General features: G+C 45.8%; 1 protein-coding gene across 1 annotated transcript in view; it reads left to right on the top strand.

Annotated features, from left to right (window-relative positions):
- Window positions 1-799: 799 nt before the first annotated feature.
- Window positions 800-26,319, top strand: part of Dmrt1 (doublesex and mab-3 related transcription factor 1) — a 94,002-nt gene continuing 68,482 nt past the window's right edge. The window contains exons 1-2 of the mRNA XM_038312584.1: window positions 800-1,147; window positions 5,349-5,532. Of these exons, the coding sequence (XP_038168512.1) occupies window positions 800-1,147; window positions 5,349-5,532 (532 nt within the window). The remainder of the gene's footprint in view (window positions 1,148-5,348; window positions 5,533-26,319) is intronic.

The raw sequence follows: 26,319 nt of genomic DNA on the forward strand, positions 1-26,319 counted from the left end.
CTAAACGAAGCTGATTCAAAGGCAAAAGCTATCTACACCTAAGGCGAGAAGCAATGAAGGCTAGAGCTAAAAGAGCTGGTGGCACATTTATCAGTCTGGAGTCAGGTGGTAAAAATCCTGAGAACAAATAAACAGGGGTGTAGGAGGCAGGTGGGAGGCAGAAAGCCCAGGCCTTTCGGGGCGCTTGAGCCTCATACACTGAGGGTCTTTATTTGACATAAACATAGCACCGGCTTTTCTTAGACTTTCAATCTCGTGTCTCACTCTTACGGGAGGGTGGGGGTGGGGCGGAGAGAGAAACGGCTGCCAGTCTCTCTTATCCAATGGGCCTCCCTGGGGGGTAGCGGTGAGCGAAGTCGACCACACAGGGTGGTCTGCACCTCCTCCAGCAATGGGCGCCACTCAGCTCAATTCCTTGGAGCAAGGAGCTAAGAGGGAGCTCATGCTGGTGCTCAACACAGGGTTGTGAGTTGTAGCAATTTTGCAGCAACGCTGTTCCGTGCAGCTGGTGCAAGCTTGCACACAGAGGCCCACTGGATGGAGTTGGGGGACAGTGGGCGTGGCTACGCCGCGTAGCGTCCTCTCCCGCCCACGCAATCCTCGGAAGGTTCTGAAAAGTATCCAAAAGTCCTGCGCGAGGCGCGCCAAAAGAAAAAAAAAAAAAGGTACAACTCCCCACCCACTTCTCGGGCTTCTTCATTTGGACTGCACGTCCGTCTGCCGTGTGCCCGCCTCCCGGACTCCTTCTAGGGCGCTACGCAGCTTGTTGGGTGGATCCGCGAGCAGGGGACGAAGCTCGATGCCGAACGACGACTCATTCAGCAAGCCCTCTACACCGACGGAGGTCCCGCACGCTCCGGGGGCCCCGCCGCAGGGCAAAGCCGGCGGCTACAGCAAAGCGGCCGGGGCGATGGCGGGAGCGGCCGGAGGCTCCGGCGCGGGGGGCAGCGGAGGCGCCTCGGGCTCCGGGCCGTCGGGCCTGGGTTCTGGAAGCAAGAAGTCCCCGAGGCTGCCCAAGTGCGCTCGCTGCAGGAACCACGGCTACGCGTCGCCGCTCAAGGGCCACAAGCGCTTCTGCATGTGGCGGGATTGCCAGTGCAAGAAGTGCAGCCTGATTGCGGAGCGACAGCGCGTGATGGCCGCGCAGGTAAGTGCGGGCTCCCGGGAACGGGGGGCAGCTCGTGGAGGACCACCGACGGCCTCGCGCTTCCAGACGGCGGGCCGCAGCTTCCAGACGCCGGGGGTGGGGGCGGTGGAGGGTCGGGGACCCTACCGACCGAGGAGGTTCACTCTGCGTGAGTCCCATGGATTTCCGGGGCTCCAGGGGGCGATGCCGGGTTCGGGCCGCGCACACGCACCCTCGCCCTCGGGGGCTGGGTGGAACTCCGCTCAGAGTTTCCCTCCATTCTGACCCCGTCTTCCATCAGAATTTCGGGGTTCCCCACTCACTTGGTCCCAGAGTCGCGAGTTTTCTCGACTCAGACGACCTCGGGACCGCGCCCTCCGACCAGGGATGTTGGGGCGTCCGTGCGGACTTCCCGAGATTGAGACATTGCTAGCAAACAGGTGGGGGTTTGCTCTACTGGAAGGGAGGCAGTTTTGATATTTAATTCCACGCTGGAAGTTGTGGGGTTCGCCCCGCTGGGAGGATTCCCCATGACCCCGAACCCCATGTTACACAGAGTAGCGGGATTCGCCCTTCTGGGTCCCTGGCTTGGCGTCCCGCTTAAAAAGCTACCCCATTAGGTGGAAGGGAGGCGCACGGGCCAGTTTCACCCTGGCGGCGCGGGAAAGCGCTGCTCCCGGGGTTTTCTGGAAAAGTCCTTGGGATGGGCGGGAGCGGAGCGTGTTTGCGCCTCTGTTGGCGCACTTTCCGGGTTCGCCCCGCGGACCCGAGCTAGCGCCTCAGCCATTTTGAGCGGTCTGAAAATGCTAGCATTTGCAAATTTGTAGTCCCGACCCAAGTTATCCCAGTCCAGATTACTTTGAAAATGTTTTAGTCATGCTTAAAAATGGAAAAAAAAATGCAGGTGCAGGATGAAGATGCCAGTTTTGAAGCTCTGTAGATTTTTATTTTCAAACAGCGCGAACAGCAGGCTAGTAATTTAGCATCTTGACGGAAATAGTTAAATGTAGGTATCCTAAAGGATTTTTAGAAGACAATAATATACATTCTTTTCCCCAAATGTTGTTTCATCTTAAGGCAGGTTATTTAAAATGAAAAGATACCAAAGAAATTTCTGCTAAAGACAACTACTTTTGGTTAAGAACATCTTTTGAAAGTGATGTAGATGAGAAGGTTGAACGAACCTTAAAGATTATACTCTCCAATGGGCGTCATATTTTTAAAAATATGTCTTAAATTATATATACTTTGGCTTCACATATTGTGAAGTTAAAAATAGTTTTCTTTAGTTTCTTAAAAATATTTTAGCTTAGTCTGTAATGAGTGAAAATATGCTCTATATTACATTGAAAAGCATCACAATGAGATTATAAATCATAAGAACTACTAAATTATACTTGTAGGTAAAAATGATTGGATTATGTATTTAGTGTGAAGACTATGGCTGGAAGGAGTTTCCTCAAAAGAATGAAGTATTTTAATGGAGACATTAATTTTGAATCACTTTGATTGGGGGGCTAATTTAAGGTTGCTAAAAGTCGAGTTAAAAACAAAAAAAGCAATTCAGAATTTCTCACAGAATGGGGTATTAGGACTTCCCACACCAGGAATATGGTGCTGTGGAAGACAAATTCTTAAAAATCCAGATAATAATTGGGTTTCACTCACTTGTAAATAATTTAAAATAGATATTAAACATAAATTGAAAATAATTGCATCCTCAATCAGTTGCTATCTCCCTCCCTGTTTGAATAAGCATTTCCTAACCGAAATGGTTATTGAAATGGTATGGGTTCCTGGCAGAGCTAAACTGTGCATTTGGGGTGTGCCAGGGCTTGGGTTTGGTGTAGGTGTGTTTTGATAAACTGCAGAGGTCTGCAGTGGCGGCAGATTCTTGTCCAAGCCATTGCTGCTCTACTTCTAAGTCTCTTGACTAATGTAAAAAAAAAAAAAAAAACAAACAAACAAAAAAACGCCACAACAAACCTAGACAAGCTTATTTAGTCTTGACTAGCTGCTTTTTTTTAAAATTAAGGTCTCAAATTCAAAATTAAAGCTTCCTTTCATTATGAGCCAAACTTCCACAGTCATCAGTTAAGTTTGGATGATAGTTTTATTTTTTTAAATACATTGATTATAGTGTGGATTGTAAAAATCTGGGGCACAGGGTACAGGTTTGGGGGGCAGAGGACAGTTTTGTGTAGATGGGTCTTTCTTTCCACCTTCCCCCCTTTTTTCTTCCTGAAACAGGGTTTCTCTGTAGCTTTGAAGCCTGTCTTGGAACGAGCTCTTGTATAGCAGGCTGGCCTCGAACTCACAGAGATCCACCTGCCTCTGCCTCCTTAGTGCTGGAATTAAAGGCTTGCACCACCACTGCCTTGCCCTTGTTCCCATCTTTGATGAGGGTTGTGGGGATTGAACTTGGGACCACAGATTTACTGCAGGAACCCTTCCTTACCCACTGAGCCATGCCTCTAGCCTAGTTATATGTTTTTTCTTTTCTTTTCTTTCTTTTCTTTTCTTTTTTTTTTTTTTTTGAAGTTTTGTACACTAAGCCTAGGGATTCATACATGAAGCAAGTACCCCTGAGCTACATTCCCAGCCTGTGGAATTATGCTTTTGAGTTACTACTTTGATTTCCCCTTTCCTCTTGACGTTAGGCCCCCAGGTATTGGTACTTTTCCATCTGTTACATCATCACTGGTCAGTTTCCAGCGAAAGTCTTTTGTTTTTGTTACATATGTAGTAAACAGTACACTTTTTCCCCCCTTAAGCCTTTTTGGAACCAAACTTTAACAAATGTTATTTAAATGTTATTTAAAAGAGGCCAGCCTGGTCTACAAGAGCTAGGTCCAGGATAGGCTCTAACAAAGCTGCAGAGAAACCTTGTCTTGAAAAACCAAAAAAAAAAAAAAAAAAAAAGACAAGTTAAATAAGGATGATACAGAGTTTAGTAAATGCACGGTGGGTTCTTTTTCCAATTCTAGCTTGCCTTCCTGCGTGAATCAGCTCAGGTCTCTGCCTCCTCCAGGACACCAGGCACCAGATTCCAGCCCCCTTTTCCCCTGGCTCCAACCTGCCTGGGGAAGCAGGGCTCTTCTGGGCTACTTCACCAGTCCCTGGCTTTCCTGCCCACCCTTCTTCTTCTTCCAGATTGTTCTGTCCTTCAGGTGTTCTCAAACCCTGCTCACCCTATTTATTATTCACATCTTTGCTAGAACTCTTCTTGTCCTTGTCGGATGTTTACGTTTTGAAGGCGGTTGGTCTTTTCCCAGATAGGGTCTTGCTGTGTCGCCCAGGCTTGCCTCAAACTCCTGCTCCTCCTCCTTTACCTTTTTGAATTCTGGGATTACTGGCCTATGCCCCAACATCTATCTAGATTTTAAAGGTGTTTTGATGAGATTTTTTTTTTCTGTAGGCTTGCTGTGTACGTCTTATGGTGTCCAGCACATTTGCTCTTGAGCTTGCTTGCTTGTTTGCTTCCCTCCATTTTCCCTCCTAAGTGGTGAGGCATTTGGGTCTAAGCTTACCTCACTGTCTGTACAAGTGGCCTTTTACCTACCTGTTGAATGAAGGGGCAAATGGTCTAATTCTCCCTTCTAACTGATCAGCGCTTTTTCTTGGTGTTGAGTCCACTCTACAGTTTTTCTAGCTTGGCGTTATTTTCATTACCTAATGTCTTAGGGTTTCTGTTGCTGCAGTGAAACACCACAAGCAAAAAGCAAGTTTATTTTGTTTACACCTCCACATTGGAGTTCACTGTTGAAGGAAGCAAGGACTGGGACTCAAGCAGGGCGGGAACCTGGAGGCAGGAGCTGATGCAGAAGCCATGGAGGGGTGCTCTGGCTTGTTTCCTAGTGCTTGCTTGCTCAGTCTGCTTTCTTAGAGAACCCAGGACCACCTGCCCAGGACAGGCCCCATTGACAATGGACTGGGTCCTCTCACATCAATCATTAATTAAAGAAATACCCTGCAGGCTTGCCTATAGCCCAGTCTTATTGAGGCATTTTCTCAATTGGAGTTCCTTCCGTTCAAGTGACTCTAGCTTGTGTCAAGCTGACGTCGAACCAGCCAGCACACCTAGGGAGTCAGGCAACTGGAGAAGGCCAAAATGAGAGCTGCTTCTACCTTCCTCACAGATGTGGAGAAGCACAGTAGGTTAGCACAAGTTGGCAACGGTGTATGCTTTGCTGGAGGGTGACTCGCTGCCCTGTGTTTCCAGGTGGCCCTGAGAAGACAGCAGGCCCAGGAAGAAGAACTGGGCATCAGCCACCCAATCCCGCTGCCCAGTGCAGCTGAGCTGCTCGTGAAGAGAGAGAACAGTGCCAGCAACCCGTGCCTGATGGCTGAGACCAGCAGCTCTGCCCAGCCTCCGCCAGCCAATACTCCCACCTCTGCTGCCTCAGGTAACTTGGGGGCTTGGGTTTATTTGATATAAAGGGAAGAAGGAGGGTGGTGGCCGCGTAAGCAGTCTCAGGGCCCTCCTGAGCGCCACATGACGTTCTCTGCCTCTGCTGCTTTGCCTTTGGCTGCTTCCCAAGATGCCCGTGGCTTCTTGAAGCAAAGTGTAAACAGCTTTGACTTGCTGTTCATCACTATCAAGAGTTGTAGTCAGAGAACACCGGGGAGAAGTGAGGTTGTTCATGTATTCTTCTACATCCATTATGGGGTCCTCCTGAGCGGGAACTCGGAGTCCTTGTTTCCTGGGACTGGACATCTCTTCCTCTAGCAGGGACTACATCCCCTAGGTGGAAAGGGTCTGAAAAGGCAAATTCTAGATTTCACATTTGAACAATGAGAGGGAACATGGGAGGCACGCATGTGCTGAGTGCCTTCCAGTGGTTGTGAGTATGCAAATCCATCTCTCTTCTTCCTCAGAGTCACTGTGAGGCAGGGATAGTAATTCTTTGGAACATGCTTGATAGCTGAGGTAGGAGCTAATTGACTGGCCAAACTGATTGAACAAGGAAGTCTAAATCCAATCAGTTCCTGTGCCTTCAGAATTCAGTATTCTCGCTCAACCCCAAAGAGCCAAGTAGGTGAGTGCTCACTCTCTATGGAAGCCTCCAGCTACGTGTGGTTTAAAACTGTTCTACTGAAAGACAGTGAGAACATTTGGTTTCTCCAGTGCACTGGCCACGTAGACACATTCACACATATTCTTAGATACAGAAACACCCACACACATTCAGTAGCCACATATGGCCCAGGGCTGCTGCAACAAATAATGTACTTCTGTCCTTCAAATAGTTGCTAGTGGGGTTTGAGAGCACTTGCTACTCTTGCAGAGGACTCAAGTGCAGTCCCCTGTCAGTTCACCATCACCTGTAACGCCAGCTCCAGGAGATTCAATATCCCTTTCTGGTGTCCATGGGTACCTACACATGTGGCATTTACACACACACACACACACACACACACACTCACACACACTCACACACATAATAAAAAAAAGTAAAAAAGTTGAAGTTGATGGTGTTGGTTTGGAATACAGGGGGTACTTAAGAAACCTGCTAGTGTTTTTTTGAGTTCAGGAGTTTCTGACAATTCAGTAAGAAGTGCCCCCGTGTCCGTGGGGCATAGGTTTTAAAGACTAGGTGCATGCTTGAAACTGAAGACAGTACTGAACCACAGACACAGGCACATATATACACACAAGTATACACACAGACAGGGCACACGAGCACATACAGCTACACATACAACCACATATTCAAGCACATAATCGGCACACATGGATAGGCATACATACATATACACATACACACAAATATACACATGCACACAAGGAACAAATCCATATACATGTAAACAAATAAACACATCCATACTCATATGCCATATATATAAAAAGAGACTCTTATGCCCTTGTACACATTCATACACACATACACACAACACATAGACACATTCACATAGCAAACATACTCTTAGATACAGAAACACTTAAACATACATGCAGACACAAACATGATAACACAGGGACACACTTCCACATTTACATGTGCTCACACAGACGCATACACACATGCACATTCATATGCCCACAAACATGTACTATGCTTTCCTGTATCTACATACTTGTGACAAAGTTTAATTTGTAAATTAGGTATTAGTAACTTCCAATAACATATTTAGAATAAAATTATTTAACATTTTTGGTTTATTTTTGCAATTTTCCATTTAATACTTCTGGACCATTCTTGATCCTCCGGTAAGTGAAATCCCAGCAAAGGAAACTTTGGGTAAGGGGGGGGCTACTGTGCATACTGAGTGTCCCGGCATATCTTTAGGGTCTGCTGTGGCTCCATGAAGCCCAACCTTGCACTGTGTACCACCTTAATCAAGCTTTCATGAATCACCGTTTGCTGGGCTTAACCACCAGGATAGCATTACTCAGCCCCGTGTCAGTAGCTGTGCAACTTTAGATAAGTTACTCAGGTACGCTGGGCTTCCTGTTTCCCCCTCTCAAAAAACGAGAAGGTTCCTGGGGGGCGAGTGCTCCCCTGAGTCCTGGGTGTAAAGGATAAGGTAAGCATGCCTCCAAGAAGCAGGTATGTGTGTCTGTGTTTGTCACTGTAGATCGTTGAATTAACAAAGGAAAAGGTAACAGTGTCCTAATGTATGGTGATGGGATTACATCCCGAGGAGTGAAGGGCATAGGAGATACAGTAATGCATTTATCCCCCGAGCCACTGCGGCTACAGTTCAGACTGTGTGCTGTCTGGAAGCTGTGAGGGGAGACTCACTGTGTGGGATAATCACACTGTATATCAGTAGCCTAGGAAAAGATAATTTACATCTGATTTCTATAGGAAGGGCATTGTTTTCTGCCAGTTTGGGCACCAAAATTTAAAAAAATAAAAGGCACAAACCAAAAGAGTACTCTTTATTTTTCATTGGATTTTATGCTCATAGTACAAACTTAGAATAGTTTCCAAACTTGGCTCCTTGTAGGACCAGAGAAGTTCTGGCAAGGGATGTCCAAGTGGTGGTGGGATTTACAGAAAAGAGCCGCAGGGTAGCACAAGAGGGATCAGGGTCAAGGAGGACCCCAACCCAATTCCTGTTTAGCCTCAGGAGCTGACAAACCTCAGGGTCCTCTTGGCATCTTGAAGCATCAAGCAAAGGGAAGGGGGATGTTTGGGCCAGTCTGTGCTGCGCTTATTCACTGGGGACCAAGTGGGGGCCAGGGTTGGTCTGGAGGCTCACTCTGCCTTCCCAAGGAGACAGACTCCCCACCAGCCAGCTCAGCTCTGCCTACAGGAACTGCAATGGTCTCCCTCACAGATCTGACCGTGAGACATCTGCATTGCACCTGATGACTTCTGGACCAAGTCGGGATAGGAGCATCAGGGAACTGGAGATGGGAGTAGAATTAAACTACCATATTGAGAGGGAGGAGAGAGAGTAACCAGATAGAGGCTTGAAGCTTTTAGGAAGCACATGGAAGTCATCCTCTTAGGTAGCTTGCTACCAGAGCAAATATGTAGCATAAATTTTAGAGATTCATTTGAAGTAACATTTACTTCAGGCAGGCGAGTATTAGGTAGTGGTCTGGTGAGATGGCATAAAGGTTAAAATGGCTTTCCGTGCCTGAGGACCCAAGTTTAGAACCCATAGGGGAAGGAGAGAATTGATTTTTTTTGGTTTCTCGAGACAGGGTTTCTCTGTAGCTTTGGTGCCTGTCCTGGAACTAGCTCTTGTAGACCAGTCTGGCCTCAAACTCAGAGATCTGCCTGCCTCTGCCTCCCAAGTGCTGGGATTAAAGGCGTGCGCCACCACTGCCCGGCAGAGAATTGATTCCTTAATGTTGACCTCTGACTCCACACATGACCTGTAGCATACATGCACTTGCAACCAAACACACACACACACACAAACACACATACACACACACACTTTAAATTAAATTGAACAAAATTTAAATATTAAATATTTATTACAGAGTATAAAGCACTCAGAGGAGGCCAGGGAGATGGCACACTGTGCTTGCTCCGTAAGCATGAGGACCTGGGTTCAGATCCCCAGCACCCATGGAAAAGTCCTGTGTGGTAGTGTGTGTTCGTTACCCAGTGCTGTGAAAGAGGTAGAGACAGGTGGATCGCTGGAGTTTCCTGATCAGCTAGCTTAGCTAAAACAGCAAGTTCCAAGTTCAGTAAGAGACCTCTAGAGGGGATGGAGAGATGGTTCAGTGGTTAGGAGTACTCGCTGCTCTTAGAGAAGATGAGGGTTCAGTTTCTAATACCCACATGGTGGCTCTTAATCCTCTGTATCTTCAATACCAGAGGACCTGATTCCCGCTTCTGACCTCTGTGGGCACTGTGAACAAACATGGTGTACATACATCTCTGTAAGCAAAACACCCGTGCACATGAAATACTCAGTGTGCATACACACATATAAACGGGCAAAAACACTTGTATATGTAAAAATAAATCTTTCAAAAATAAAATGTAGAGTGGCAGAGGAAGACACCTTACACCAGCCTCTGGCTTACATACAAAAACATACACACACATTAGCTTCTGACTTACACACATATATACACACCAGCCTTTGGCTTACACACATACATATACCAGCCTCTGGCTAACATACATACCAGCCTCTGACTTATCCACATGAGCGCGCGCACACACATACACACACACACACACACACCAGCTCTGTCTTACACACACAAGCATACACACACACACCAGCCTCTGATTTACACACACATATACACTAGCCTCTCTACTTACACACACATGCACACACCAGCTTCTGGCTTACACACATACGCCACATACACACACGACAAGCCTCTGGCTTATACACACACACATTAGCCTCTGGCTTACATGCACACACAGTCATAGACACACATCAGCCTCTGGCTTATACACAAACATACATCTGCCTAGGACTTACACAAACATACACACAAGCCTCTGACTTACACACACGCACACACACCAGCCTCGGCTTATTCACAAACATACACACATCTTCCTAGGACTTACACAAGCACACACACACCCAAGCCTCTGGCTTACACATACACACACATGCACATACCAGCTTCTGGCTTACACACACCAGCCTCTGGCTTACACACCCCCCCCACACACCCACACACTGAAAAAATGTCTTCAGTGAAAGGTCATTGTTTTTTGAGTCCAGCCTGAAGTTCCCATGTATCATTTCAATAAAACTTGCTGCATGTAGCTGGGCGGTGGTGGCGCACGCCTTAATCCCAGCACTTGCGGGGCAGAGGCAGGTGAATCTCCGTGAGTTAGAGACCAGCCTGGTCTACAAAGTGAGTTCCAGGACAGCCAGGATTGTTACATAGAGAAACCCTGTCTTAAAAAACCCCCACAAATAAATAAACTTGCTGCATGTAAAAGTTTCTGACTCTTATTATATACAAGAGTATAATGCTTACATACGACCTTTTCATTTAATACATCTTGGAGTTCTTAAATATTTATTTTATTTGCAGTTATGTATGTATAGACATACACATATGTATACACACACATACATACACACACACACGGGTGGGGGTACATATGAGTGCAGAAACTCATGGAGGCCTGGAAGCATCAGCTCCCTCTCCCCCCACCAAGGTGGAGTCACAGGCAGCTGTGAACTGCCTGATATGGGAGCTAAATGCTGACCCTCCTTCTGCAAGAGCATCTGTGCTCTTAACCACTGAGCATCTCTCCAGCCTGGCTTGGGATTCTTAATTGCATAGAATTTCGTTATACAGATATGGGAGGGCAGAGTTGGAAGTGACTTGGTGATCTACAGAAGTGGTAGGCATGGTGCTAGCTGGCATAGTAAAATCTGCCAGCTTGGCTCCCTAGGGACCTGGAATTAAACGCTTGCTGTCTCGTGTTTGCATGGCCTCTCACTTGGTAAAATGAAGTGAACTTTTTCTTTTTCTTTTTTTTTTTTTGTCCTTGAATCTCAGTTATCATCTTTTGGCTCCTTAAGATGTCAAATGTAAGAGAGCTCGAGAATTATTGTCAAGACCATTAGCTGAGTTTTCAGGACACTTCAAAGGAAATTGGTTTACCAGGCTAAGCTTCTATGAGGAACTGAGGCCTATATCAGGTCAGGACGTACATCAGGAGATGATCTCCACAGTTTGTCAAGGACTGGCTAAGACTAACCACATGTTGCATGAGATGGACCTCATGTCTATAAGATTCTTGCTATTTTGGGTGGGGATTAGTGTAAAAATAGCCTTTTGAGTAAATTCCCTGTTTGTTATTGGTTCTACGTCAGCAGGCACACTACCGATCAGCACATTGCTCCTTCCCAGTTTGGAGGGCACCTTGGGAAAGAACAGTTTTTTGAGGGGCTTTAAAGGACAGTGACTTAAAATAGCAATTACAACATTTTTTCCTATGATTTCATCTTTGAAAATTTAATTTAAATTGAGCTTTTTTCTATAAGTTTTCAGCCAGTGCTGCCCACCGGTGTCGTCCATGGGTGGTATTTTACCCACGGCATTCCGAGCCCTGCCCAGCTCTGCTCCTGTGTCTGTGGATAACGTTCTACCCACGGCGTTCCCTGAGCCCTGCCCAGCTCTGCTCCCGTGTTCATGGATAACATTCTACCCACCGCATTCCGAGCCCTGCCTCGCTCTGCTCCCGTGTCTGCGGATAACATTCTACCCACGGGGTTCCCTGAGCCCTGCCTAGCTCTGCTCCCGTGTCCATGGATAACCTTCTACCCACGGCATTCCCTGAGCCCTGCCTAGCTCTGCTCCCGTGACTGTGGATAACGTTCTACCCATGGGGTTCCCTGAGCCCTGCCCTGCTCTGCTTCTGTGTCCATGGATACTGGTTTACCCACGACATTCCCTGAGCCCTGCCCAGTTCTACTCTCGTGTCCGTGGAAAGTGTTTTACCCACGGCGTTCCCTGAGCCCTGCCCAGCTCTGCTCCCGTGTCTGTGAATAACATTCTACCCACAGTGTTCCCTGAGCCCTGCCCAGCTCTGCTCCCGTGTCTGTGGATAACGTTCTACCCACGGCATTCCCTGAACCCTGCCCAGCTCTCCTCCCGTGTCCGTGGATAGTGTTTTACCCACGGCGTTCCCTGAGCCCTGCGCAGCTCCGCTCCTCTCCTTGGCTGCACAGCTGTCAGGTGAAGGGCTGCATTGTAGAGAGCACTGGCTTCTGCATGCATGGCCTTTGTGAGGACCTGAATGTTATCTTCCCTGGGCTCTCCCTTCTGGAGCACCCTGGACTTCATCCACACACATCCCCACCCTCCCCCAGATCAAGCTCCACCCTGGTGTCTGGGCCTCTCTCAACTCCTGCTTGTGTGGAGCCCAGTGGCCCGGATTCACTTTTTTTTCCCCAGCTGGGTCTGTGTCTAACGTAGAAAGGACCCTTCTGCATGTCTCTTCAGCAGCTGGCGCTCTGGCCTGAACTGCAGCCGTGTGGAGATGGAAAGACCTGCACATACTTTTCCAGAAAGAGCTTGTGATTTAGCAAGTAAAGATAATGGATTATTTGCGCTTTTTTTTTCTTTCTCTAGAAAAATAGGCTTTTTTTTTTTTTTTGAGCAGTTTTAGGTTTGCCCCAAGATGGAGAGGATGGCCTAGGGATTTTCATATGTCCTTGGGCCCGTCACAGGCATAGGCTTCTCCATTATTGGCTAATTCCCCTGTCAAAGTAGCAGGCTCGTTAATGAACCTGTGCCGTGACATCCCCATCACCTATGACATGTTCAGATCCACTCACAGTGCCATACATTCTGTGGATTTCAACAGATCTGTATCCATCACTACATTCTTTTACATAGTGTCTTTTCATTGTTGGCTCCCTCTCTGGGGTCATAGAAACCGACAATCCCATTTCACCTTTTATCTGCAGTTTCTCAGCTATGAAAGGAGACAGCCACCTCACTCAGACGGCGGTAACAGTAACTCAGGCAGAGTGATGGGGCACTCATCTGGGCGTTCTATGACTAAGGACCACTCTCAGTCAAAAATAGAATCGGAAATGATGTTAAGTAGTAAAAGCCTTTAGATAAAGTATTAAGTTTTACTTTCAGAGTCAAAAGGTTTCCCAACTTTCCAACAGAACAAAGCTCCTTATGGGGGCAAAGGTTGAGAGACTGAGTAAAGAAAACGTTAGATGGGGCTCCCATCCCGTGCCCTGTGGTAAACAGACTTGGTGGCTTTTGTTTAGGGCCCGTTCGTTTCCGTATCTGACAACTGTACTGGCCTCATGGGAATTCTCTGGCTAGTATTTTAGTAGTTACAACTGTAACCTACACAGATGGTAGGCCTTTCGTCTTGCCTTTGCCTGGAAAGAATGTTTAAAGTCATAAAACGTTTAAATACTGAACTTAAGGTCACAAGTTAGTTGTATGACACCTTATGAAGCACCTAAGAATTTTATCTCGTTCACACCTGTCTGTGAAAAAAAAAAAAACAAAAAAAACCTCAACACTACAGACAAGGACCACATCCACTCATTTGGTCCTTCTTTGCACGGTCCAGTATCTGGCTTTGTGGTCAGTAGTCAGTAAACCTTTTCAGAATGAATCAGCAAGTGGAGGTTAAGTTGTGTTTTAAAACTCGAGTGATCATGGACTCACCTATAGACACGGGTAAAAACACTGATTTCCAGTTTGTATTTTCCATAGAATTTAAAATTTTCTTAAACGGTTGAAAATTTAGGGCTGGTGAGATAGCTTAGCAGGTAAAGGCACATGCTGCCGAGCCTGATGACCTGAGTTCAAGCCCTGGAACCCACATGGGTGAAGAGTGTGTGTGTGTGTGTGTGTGTGTGTGTGTGTGTGTGTGTGTGCGTAGGCCAGAGGTCTACATCAGGTGTCTTCCTCAGTTACTTTCCATCTTGGGCTTGAAGACCTGAAGCTCCCTGTTTGGCTAGATTGATGGGTGAGAGACTCCCAGGATCTGCCTCCCCTACCTGTTCCCAGCACTGGGGTTGCAGAAGTGCATTGCCACACTCAGCTTGTACTTGTGTGTGTGTGTAAACTCAGATGCTCATGCTTTTGCAACCAACACATTACCAATTTCTAGTCTCATTTCTGTTACAGTGATTAAAAAAAAATCCCTGACCAAAAGCAACTTATGGGAGAAAGGGTTTATAATTCCAGGTTATAGCCCACTTGTACAAGGAAGTCACAGTGTCAGGAGCTTGAGACAGATGGTTGCATCATCCCCAGCCGAGAACAGAAAGAACAAAAATGCACACATGCTTGCTTGCTTGCACTCAGCCGAATTCTGCTACTCCCCCTCCCCCACTCCTCCACTCTTACATATCAGGACTCCTTGTCTAGGGAATGGCGCTACCCACACTGGACTGGGTCTTCCTATGTCACTTAATTTAAATGAGACAATCTCTTGCAGGTATTACCACTTGTTAACTATTGTAGACAATTCTTCATTGAAATTCTCTTCCCAGGTGATTGTCAAGGTGACAATTAAAGCTAAATGTCATATCAGCTGAGCTAATCTTTCTAGCTCCTCAGATTAATTTCTTAGTGGATTAAGAAAAAAAATCGTGTGCTATATAATTCACCGTCTCCAGTTCCGCATTGACTCTTTTCTGATGGATTCAGCTATCACCACCATCCATCTCCAGGACTCCCCACAATGAAACTTTGCTCTCCGCTAACCTGACTGGAAAGCCCTTGGACCAGCTCTGCTTCCTTCCTTCACTCTCCTTTAACTTGGCTGGAAAGCTTTAGGACCAGCTCTGCCGTCTTCCTCCCAGCATCACAGGCTGTGAAATCCCCCGTAAACCATCCATGTGTTAAGACACTTTGAATCCCTTCCTACATCCATTGTGGTTTTTTTCTTCCGAGTCCCCGGTTTTACTGTGTCATTGTCTTCTCTCTCTCTCTCTATCTTTCTGGGTCTGTTCTATTTCTGGATTCCTCTGGGGTAGGGAGACTCAGATCTCTCAAAGAGCAGGTTTGTGGGGTGTGGGAGCAGGTGAACTCATGCAGTGATGAGTGTCATACCTTGGTCAGATGACCTGGACCCTGAGCCTAGGCATGCAGTCAGTCATACAGGAAGGAAGGGGGATAGTAGACTGGGCGCCTGGCCCTCCGTGGCTCTAGCTGCTATTTCTGGTTAATTAGACACCTTTTGTGGCTTTCACAAACCGATGCAAGGGTATTGCGTTTTTGCCTCCATCTGGCTGTCTGCTCTTCACCTGACAAAAAAATTAAATTCATGGGCTGTTTTTGACACCCTTGTGAAAATTCACATTTAACATTGATCGCTGTTGCTGAGCAAATTACATTGCAAACCCAGTTTACTCTAGTCTCTTACGCTTGCGGACCGACTTCATAATTGCTAATCTGGTCTTAGTTTACAAGCGTGGAGCCTACTTTCCAGAGCAAAATGGGTAAGTGACTTTTAAAATAGACTGTGAATAGCTGGCTTGTTGTCAAAAGAAAATATTGATTCAGTGTTATAGTTATAGCAGATTTTCTGATGTTTATTGGCAGTAAGAATTCTTAGCTATTGCTTCATCCAGCCAAATGTCAGGTCAGTTCATTGTGTACTAACACATGACTTTCGGTATTGATTTCCACACTTATTCCCTCTTTGTACTTTATCTTAACTCGGAGCTCAAGGTATGTGTGCGGGGGGAGGAGTGTCCAGAACACACAGGCCATGCGTTAAGTCAGTGGAGCGGCCTGTGTTCACGAAGCACCAGTAAGTATTTGCTAAAGTGAATTTGCACCTGCTGAGTCTGCCATCTGCAGAGATTTCCCCCTCCTTTACCTTTGCTAGGTTTCTCCATTTTATTTATTGAAGGAATATTCACTGAGAAGGCTGTCTTCTAAGTGTGTGATACATAGCTTTGCATGAAACACTTCTCTCTCATTGAGCTTATTTTTTTCCAGGGATGGAAAGATTTAATAAATAAGTAATAATCGAGATATTTTAATGAAGGGGTGTTATGAAGAGAAGGGAGGGGGTGGGATGGATGGCACCCTAGCTGTTCAAATATAAAAAGCCTCTCTGAGAAAAACGAGCTGGAGCTAGTTCTCAGGGATGATGAGTTGTTCCAGTCAGGGTCTTTGGGAAAGCATTTATGATGGAGAGGAAGGCAGGGCAAAGCTGCTTACAGCGGGCAGGTGGCCAGTGTCTGCAGCGGCTTGAACGGGGTGACATTCGTGGGCCTGCATCACCCTGGACTGTGTAGGCCACTGAGGGGAGGCTGGGGATTTTATTAGGTTGCCATGGAAAGTCACTGGAGTGTTGAAGCAGTGAGCACGTGGCTGATTTACTCGCATCTAAGATCTCTGCTGCTGGGTGTGGCTGTTAGGAGCCAGGTGGGAGCAGAGGCTTACGGGATGGCTCAGTGGGGAGCTGCGTGGACAGGTGGTGGCAGTCGAGGCAGGAAACATGGGGTCGGAGGTTATTTTGGGGGTGAGGTTACCTGTCATTTGGGTAGCTGTGACGCGTGGCACTCCCTCCAGACACTGGCTGCCTCGGCAGAATTAATCTTTCCTCTGGGCTCTGCCAGACTGAACAGTGAACAGTTATATTTCAGCTTAGAGGAATGAAGGGTGCTTAAAGGCTTGGTGTAGTGGAACTTTGTCCTGATCCTGGCATTGGCTGAGGCAGGAAGATCACAAACTAGAGACCAGTCTGAGTTAAATAGGGAGACGCTTTCATTCCAAAAAAAGAAAACCAGGAAGAAGTGTATCCTAGAGAGATGGGCCATGATGAAGAGCATGTGCTGTTCTTGCAGAGGATTGGGGTTCAGTTCCTAGCACGTGTGTCAGGTGTTCCATCACATACATATACCCCCCACATATACTTTTTTTTTTTTTTTTAAGGAAAACGAGCACTTCCCAGTCTCAATCTAGGGAAGGTGTTAACTTTGAATGTCAAGCGAGACTTGGTAGACAACATTAAGCAATGATTTTTGGAAGGATGGATGACCCTGAATTTTCTGGGATCTGATTACATGAACCCTTTAGAGTAGAGTGGTTTCCTGGCTACCCCAAGTACATCACACTGAAGATGGCACGCTTGATCTGTGTGGCCTGAAGGCGATGACTTACAAGATAGAAGCAGCTCCATCCACTTACAAGGGAGGTAGGAGGCAGCAGAGGCTTGGAATGCCCCCTCAGCTGACAATATGTTTTAAGTATCATGTGAATTTTTTTCAGTGAACCATCCAAGCCATCCTTTGTGTCCTTTGCTCATTTCTCACTTCTATCTTCCCCTCACTCCCCCGACAGGCTTTCTCTGTAGCTTTGGAGTCTGTCCTGGAACTCTCTCTGTAGACAAGGCTGACCTCAAACTTACAGAGATCTGCCTGTCTCTGCCTCCTAAGTGCTGAAATTAAAGGCATGCGCCATCACCGTCCAGCTTGTATCCCTCCTCTTAGCATAGTGGAGTTTCCTGCTGGTTATAAAAATTGACCCTATGTGATAAGAGTTGCAATATCCCCTACATGAAAACTTTCTAGGACTGGCCCCATTGAAAAGAGACAAGAGTAGCCATAGAACTGAGTGTTCTGAAAGGCAATCAAAGGACCAAAATATGCAGCTTTTTAAAATTCATTTTCAAGATTTATTTCTAATTTGTGTGTGTGCGAGTATATGTGTGCATGCGTGCCTTCCTGACATTCTGCCTGCCTGCATTTTAGTGTACCATGTGCATGTAGAGCCTACTGAGGCCAGAAGAGGGCGTTGCATTCACTGGAACTGGAGTTACGGATGGTTGTGAGCCACCATGTGGATGTAGGGAGTTGAACTTCCCCTCTGCAACAACAGCCAGTGTTCTTAGTCACTGAGCCATCTCTGCAAACCACCACTTCCAGTTCTCATTAGGCCATTTTAGCCAGGCCAGTGAAAATGGTCCAAGACAGGCTACGGCAGTGTGCTCTTTGTTTTTTTTTATTCAGCTTCAACTCCTAGTTCAATTTTAACTGCAGCAGATTTAAAGTTAAAGATATCAATCAATGACTGAATCATTTCACAGCCGTGGTCTAGAACAGTGGTTCTCAGCCTTCCTAATGTTGCAGCCCTTGAATATGGCTCCTCATATTCTGGTGACCCCCCCCCCGACCATAAAATTATTTCATTGCTACTTCATAATTGTAATTTTGCTACTGCTATGAATCATAATGTAAACATCTGCTGTTCACAGTTTCGGTGCTTCTGTTTGGTGTGTAGCTGTGGCGGAGCTACACTGAGGTGTAGCGGGCGCTGCTCCTTCTACACTGAGGAGTGAGTAGGTGCACAGCTGTGTCCTGGTAGCCTAGGGGATTGGGTTCACATCCCCCACCCCATTTAAAATTCTAGGAGGGTCAAGTCACCTTTAAATGTATTGGTCACCTTTCTTTGGTTGTGATAAAATATACTGACAAAAGCAGCTCAAGGAAGGAGTTGGCTCAGGATGTGAGTGGTGGCCGGGACTTCAGGATGGCAGGAGCTTCAGTTAGCTGGTCACATTACATCCACGGTCAAGAAGCAGACTTCTAGACTTCTATGACTGTCTTGCTCAACTCACTTGCTCCTTTTTATACAACCCAGGTTCCCTGAATAGGGAATAGTGTTACCCACAGTGGGCATGTCTTCCCATTTCCAGTAACCTAATCAGTTTAACCTTCCCTAAGTATGCCCAGAGGCCCATCATCTCCCAGGCCATGCTAGAGCTTCTTGGGGGTGAGGTTAACCACCGGACTCTCAAGTCCTCTGAGTCTTCTCTAGGGGGCTCACAATAACCAATACTGTGTAAATGCTATATAAATACTTGTAATAATGGCCTGGGGTGTAGCTTGAGTGTTTGCCTGTTGTCTACAAGGTCTGGGTTCAATTCCCAGTACTGCGAGAAGGGTTATTTTTCGTATTATTTAGGGAATAATGACAAGGAGGTAGCCCTGCACATGTGTAGTCTAGAGGCTATGCTCAGGCCGTACCACACGGCCAGTGAAGGAGACACGAAGCAAGTAACTGAGCGTGGGAGAAAGCCAATGTCTGCAAAGTGGAGGAAGCCTAGAACATTAACTTCATGTGGATTCAGTATAATTCAAGTTAGACATTTTAAAGATTTGAGTAATTTTTAAAATAATCTATTTCAGTTGAAGTTGGTTGGCTCCTCAATTGTAGATCGTGAAAAGGGTCTGCTTAGTCAGATATTCTGGTTAATAGAGTCTAACCTTATTCTTACTGTGTAGTCATTCGGCTATTTTAAAGTTGATTTTTTTCTTTCTTTTTCTTTCTTTTCTTTTTTTTCTTTTTGTTTTTCGAGACAGGGTTTCTCTGTAGCTTTGGAGCCTGTCCTGGAACTAGCTCTTGTAGACCAGGCTGGTCTTGAACTTACAGAGATCTTCCTGCCTCTGCCTCCCGAGTGCTGGGATTAAAGGCGTCTGCTACCATCGCCTGACCTAAAGTTGATTTTTCATTAACGTGGAAGGAGTGTTGTCACAATGGCAGATGCATTACCGGGCTCCTCTCTGAGAACACCATGGTCATAAATGCTTGACCGCAGGTCTTGAAGATGAAGATACTCAGGAAAATAATCTTTTTTTTTGTTTTTTTTTTTGTTTGTTTTGTTTTTGTTTTTTCGAGACAGGGTTTCTCTGCAGCTTTTTTAGAGCCTGTCCTGGAACTAGCTCTTGTAGATCAGGCTGGCCTCGAACTCACAGAGATCCGCCTGCCTCTGCCTCCCGAGTGCTGGGATTAAAGGCGTGCGCCACCACCGCCCGGCTCAGGAAAATAATCTTGCTGTTATTTTGATAAGTTTTTGTCTGGAGAGGAAGGTCTGTCTTTGGAAGAATCTAAGATATGATTCTAAAAGCCTTCTTATCCCTCTGATTGGGAAAGGCCACTTCATTGGTTTGTGCAAGTGAGTACAGTAACCGTTTCCTGGATTTGTTAGCCTACCTATAGTTTTTACAAGATACTTAGAATATGCAGTTTTCATCAAATATGATATAGCTATGAAAAAATGAGTTTGCAGACTATGATGAACTATAAAAGCAAGACCTAGAACACATGCACTTCAGATGAGTTCTTGCTACAGGCAGCTGAACGAGTGTGATTGTGGCCCACTGTGCAACCATCAGCCAGTTTTTGTGAAAATTAAGCTGCCTGACAGCAATGGAGAAATGGCTTAGTGGTTAAGGGCATTGGCTGCTCTTCCAGAGGACCCAGGCTTAACCCCCAGCACCTACATGATGGCTCACAACCATCTGTAACTCCTATTACAAGGAATCTAATGCCCTCTTCTGTCATCCACAGGCAGTGCAGGCAAAATATCTACACAGAAAGTAAAAAATAGGTAAATCAAAACCAAAATTTAAGACATTAAGTTTCGTGTGCAGTAATTGTTATATTCTTAGGTAAGGCACATAAACAGACCAAGTCTTTCCACACTCCATCTCATTCAGCTGTACTTAATATTATAAGTTGAACGTAATATTATAGACTGTTATTCTCCTTCCCTCTGGGCCATACATCATTTTTGTTGCCCTTCTCCTGGATTCGCCCTAGTTTATCTACATCTTTCAGAGAAAAACAAACCCAAACAAAATTATTTGAAATATTAAGTTCTCACATTAAAATGTAAGTCAGCTTCTCCCTTTTCGTGGCTATGCTTTTTTGGGGGGGGAGGGGGCAACTCCACTGATATGTGTGTGTGGTGTTAGCCATATATTTTTACCTTTCTAAAGGTCTCAAGGAGCGTTGCTCAGCCACACAGCTCAGGATTCTAAGGTTTGGGGGTTAGCTTCAGTTTTATCAGGGGAGCACCCTACGACCTTGCTGGCCTCACAGCTGAGATGGAAGGCACACATAAGACCACGCCCCCGAGAGTAAGAAGCAGGGCCTCCACACAGACGTGCTGCGGGCATGCGACGCAGTCACTGTCCAGAAGAAGTGTGGAGAAACTGACGTGGATGTGTTGCGGAGTCTTCCACTGAGAAAGGGGCTGTTGACTGACAGCCTGGCTGCGAGCAAATTTTGTTTAGTTTTAGTTTTCTTTATATTACTTAACAAAACCTGGGCTAATTTGCAAAAAAAAAAAAAAAAAAAACCAACTGTGTTCGTTTTCCTTTTCTTTAAGGCCAAGCCAAGCAAAAGAGGGTCTCATGGGTGCTGCTCAGTGCATGCAGTGGTGACCAAATGCAGGAGGTGGCCCGGAGTTAACAAGCAGAAGTAGCGGACAGCACACATAATTTCTCATTAGCGGGAGGGGACCTTCCCCCCAGCATCCTGCTCCAGGAGCTGCTGGCTTGCGGCGCCCCATCATTCCAGCTCCCTTATCATGCTCTCCTGAGTTATCTCAGAGATGAAATTATGAGTTATTGGAGAAAAGGAGTCAGAGGCACATCAAAGAGTGTGTGTGTGTGTGTGTGTGTGTGTGTGTGTGTGTGGCATTGGATAAGAGGCCGTGTTGGTTGGGGCTATTAGCTGTTAGTTTTGGGTGTGCTCTTTTCATCATGAAGCACCTGGGTTTGTTTTTCTCTGAAAGATGTAGATAAACTAGGGCGAATCCAGGAGAAGGGCAACAAAAATGATGTATGGCCCAGAGGGAAGGAGAATAACAGTCTATAAATATTTGAAAGGTAATATAAAAGAGGGAGAGAGATTATTTACAGCAGCGGAGGGGATTTTGACAGGGAACAAAGGCTTGCATGGAGAAGCGGTGGGAAATTGAATAGGGCTGGGAGGAAAAACAAAACAAAGCTTAAGAAGTGTGATTAAGCCGAGAGATGTCATTCTCAGACGAGAGTGTTCGTCGCCAGGAGCCATGGTGGTAGGAAGAAGTGATGTGCTCGAACCGAGGACCCGCGCGGTGTGAATCACATTTTCCTCATCCTGTTGGCTTCATTCTTTCCTTATCAGATGTGTACTCGGTTTAATTTCCAACTCTGGCGTTCGGTTTCCGGAGGTGTTAATTTTAACACGGCCAGCTTTCTTTTTCACTGAGCGTCTGCCTTGTGGCAGGGGTTGTCTGAGCTGCTTTGGTATTTATTATTTTCATTTAACCGTGACAACAACTCTGTAAAATAGGAGCTACTCTTTCCTCTTAGGAGGAACTAGAGATTCAATAACTTGCTGGGGATCACATGTGTATTGAGTGGCAGGGTTGGTGGGGGTCACAGCACAGACAGAATGCAACCATGTTAGACTCCATGACTCCGGTCATTGTGTCTACAATAGTAGATGGGAATCACCATGTAACGGTTTGTATCCAAGGGTAGGGATAAGAAAAATGATTGGTGTTCAGAACTCTGTTCTTCTAGTCTCTTTAACCTTTTTTATTACTATTTTTTGGTTTTATTGCTGATTTTATTACTATTTTATGTGTATGGGTGTTTGTCTGCATGCATGTGTGTGTATCACATGTGTGCCAGATGCCTGTCAAGACCAGAAGAAGACATTGAATCCCCAGAGCTGGAGTCATAGTAGTTATGAGCAGCTGTGTGATTGCTGGGAATGAGCAACCAGTGCTCTTAACCACGGAATCATCCCTCCAGCCCTCTCCTTCATTCTTGAGAGATGTCTTTTCAGTGAGTGGTATGTTATGAATATATTAGTTTTTCTGTAAATTCAGGAATCCCATAGGCATTTTGCCATCCCTGAGTGTTCTGTACAGTCTTGTTAAGGAAAGAACGTGTTCCACATCAGGCCTTACCCTGAACCTCACGTACCAATGGGATGGGTACCTTTTTGGTCCTGCTTTTCTAGTTCTGCTGCTTTCAGTTAGGGTGTCCCCATACCAAAACAAAGTAGGCAGAATAAGGTACTGGCAGTAAAAGTGGAATCTGGGGAGCAGAGGCTATAGTTCAGTAGTGGGGTGCATACGTAACACAAGTTCAGTCTCCAGGTAAAGGAAAGAGTTGGGTGTCTGGGCTCTACATCATCACTGCAAGGGCTTAGAAAGGTGGAGTCCAGTGCCCTGGGCTTTAAAGTACATTGCTGTTAATACTGCATCCCTCATGTGCCGGGCACCTTTCTGGATTCCAACTGCCCCCCACCCCCATACTCTCAGATACTGGTGGGGAGGAGGGTTAGGGACAGAACACTTGGAACTTAGATTTTTAAATTTCAGAGAATGTTAAAAAGGAGAGACTCAAAATTAACCCCACTTCCTTCGGCAGCTTTAGACATGGGTTTTCTTGGTAAATGTTGGGGTCCTGATTAGCACTATGGAGGAGGAGCTTGTCTGTATTCAAAGGGCTCTTCGCTAGTGAAACTCATTGGCTCATTGAAAATAAAGAAGGCATTAAATGTAGGCAGGGGGGCTACCTGGGAGAGAAGAAGTGGATTATCGGGAGTGGGAAGGGGACAGGGTAGTGAGGGGCAACTATGACGTTTGAAATATAGTATGTACATGTTTGAGATATAGTATGTACATGTTTGAAATATAGTATGTACATGTTTGAGATATAGTATGTACATGTTTGAGATATAGTATGTACATGTTTGAGATATAGTATGTACATGTTTGAGATATAGTATGTACATGTTTGAGATATAGTATGTACATGTTTGAGATATAGTATGTACATGTTTGAGATATAGTATGTACATGTTTGAAATATAGTATGTACATGTTTGAGATATAGTATGTACATGTTTGAGATATAGTATGTACATGTTTGAAATATAGTATGTACATGTTTGAAATATAGTACGTACATGTTTGAAAGACGGAAGGCAGGTGTCTGATCATTGGTTTTGCTTTTAAGAGATGGAGTCTCACTGTGTTGCCCAGGCTAGCCTCAGGTTTAGGGGCTCAAGCTTCCCAGGTAACTGCAACCACAGACATGTGCCCTCATACCCTGCTCAAGCATCAGATTGGTATTAGGGACATAGTGCCATTATGTTTCAAGGCTGGTGCTCTACCAATACCACAATACCCTTTTCCTTACCTTTAACTCTGGTGGCATTCGGTGAAGGCTACTGCCATGGTGACATGGAAATCTAAGACACAGCTGAAGATGCTGGCATTTTTCATTGACAGTTTCCTCTGTGCCAGCCTGGTATTTTCCTCCCTTTGGGATTGTATGCCTTTTTAAAAAAAGTAAAAGAGCCTTTTGTTTTCTGTCCCTGTGAGTTGCCCGTGGTAGCGGTTCCTAGTGAATCCCAAGCTCAAGTCACCCCTAGATTACTTTAGCTGTAAACTGTAATGATTCTCCCCTGGCCGTATTTCTCCCAAGGCCTCCTATCTCAGTAACTTGTAAGGCTACTCCTCCCCTTTCTTGTTGTCTTTGATCTTTTATAATTGGCTTAAAGCTCGCCATATTTAATCTGCAGTGACTTTGTTTCTCCTCCCTAGTTCTTTTTGCTCAGTCCCCAAGAATTTAATAATCTGTTTCTTATTGTTTTCTCATATTCTTTTTACGGTGTCATATTTTCTGCGGCAGTGGTAATCCTCTTCTCTTCTTGTCTGCCCATTCTTAGCTGTTCATGCAGGTGTGCATGGTGTCAGTAATAAACAAAGCTGTGCCCAGTCTGTGGGGTTGGTGGACTTGCCAGTTGCAGACTTAGCTGGACCTGTGACCACCTGCTAAGTATTTGGTCATATGTGTTACCAGAGCTTTCCAGACCAGTGGTTCTTTCTGGAACAAACTGTGGTTGCTCACATGGAAGGAAGAGCAGTTCTGTTACCTCCTCTGCGGATGACTTGAGATGGTATCCATAGTGATTGTCCCACTAAGCCCCATGCTTCAGCTCAGGGGCTTTCAGGCACAACACTGAGTCCTCTTCTCCTGTAGTGAGGTGTACTGGCATTTCTCTGGTCCAGGGACATCCCAGGGCTCTAGGACTCTGAATTTCTCTTGGACTCATATTTTCTCTTGACTCTTTAAGCCCTTCTCCTCGATGGCAGGGTTCTAAGCGAGGGTCTTGGGCACGGAGGGGCATGTTCTAACGCCAGGATACATCACAGGCTCTTTTTTAAAATGGGAGTGCACGGCAGGCTTCAGTTACCCTTAGAATGTCTAGTTTCTTGAGACGCGGTTTCTCTGTGTAGCCCTGGCTGCCTTGGTTCCTAGACCAGGCTGACCTCGAACTCACAGAAACATGCCTACTTCTGCCTTCTGAGTGCTAGGATTAAAGGCGTGTGCCACCAAGGCTCCATACCTTCTGAACTCTTAAATCTCGATTTCTCTATTGCCATTTCATCTGATTTTCAAGGGGTTTGTGAAGAAATACTGCAGACTGCTGCTTTAAGTTTAAATCAACAACTATTAATTTAAAAAAACCCTCAATTTAACTCAGTTTCTTATATTTACCTTCATAATATTTAGGGTATTATAAAAAGATAAACAGCTTTACTGAGGTGTAACTTAAATGCCATATAAAGTTTATCCCTGAAAATATGTTCACAGAGTTGTGTCTCCATCATTTAATTCTAAAACATCTCACAGGGCTCTCTGCTCCCCCAAATTCATGCTCCATCACTGCACAGGGCTCTCTGCTCCCCCAAATTCATGCTCCATCACTGCACAGGGCTCTCTGCTCCCCCAAATTCATGCTCCATCACTGCACAGGGCTCTCTGCTCCCCCAAATTCATACTCAGTCACTGCACAGGGCTCTCTGCTCCCCCAAATTCATACTCAGTCACTGCACAGGGCTCTCTGCTCCCCCAAATTCATACTCAGTCACTGCACAGGGCTCTCTGCTCCCCCAAATTCATACTCAGTCACTGCACAGGGCTCTCTGCTCCCCCAAATTCATACTCAGTCACTGCACAGGGCTCTCTGCTCCCCCAAATTCATACTCAGTCACTGCACAGGGCTCTCTGCTCCCCCAAATTTATGCTCAATCACTGCACAGGGCTCTCTGCTCCCCCAAATTCATTCTCAGTCACTGCACAGGGCTCTCTGCTCCCCCAAATCCACACTCAATCACTGTGAATTTCCTCCTCCATCTAACTTCTGGCCACCACTGGTGTATCTCAGTCATTCACTGTAGGTTTGTCTACTCTGGACATCACATGCATGCAGTGTGTGTGTGTGTGTGTGTGTGTGTGTGTGTGTGTGGCTTATTTTTACTCAGAGCCATGTTTTTAAGGCTTTATCCATGTGTAGTAAGTATCCATAGTTTTAATTTAATTTCATTTTGGTTTTTCGAGATGGAGTTTCTCTGACTGTTCTGGAACTCACTTGGTAGACCAGGCTGGCCTCAAGCTCACTGAGACCCACCTGCTTCCACTTCCCAAGTGTT

Source organism: Arvicola amphibius, chromosome 1 (genome assembly GCF_903992535.2).
Source record: "Arvicola amphibius chromosome 1, mArvAmp1.2, whole genome shotgun sequence".
Lineage (NCBI taxonomy): Eukaryota > Metazoa > Chordata > Mammalia > Rodentia > Cricetidae > Arvicola > Arvicola amphibius.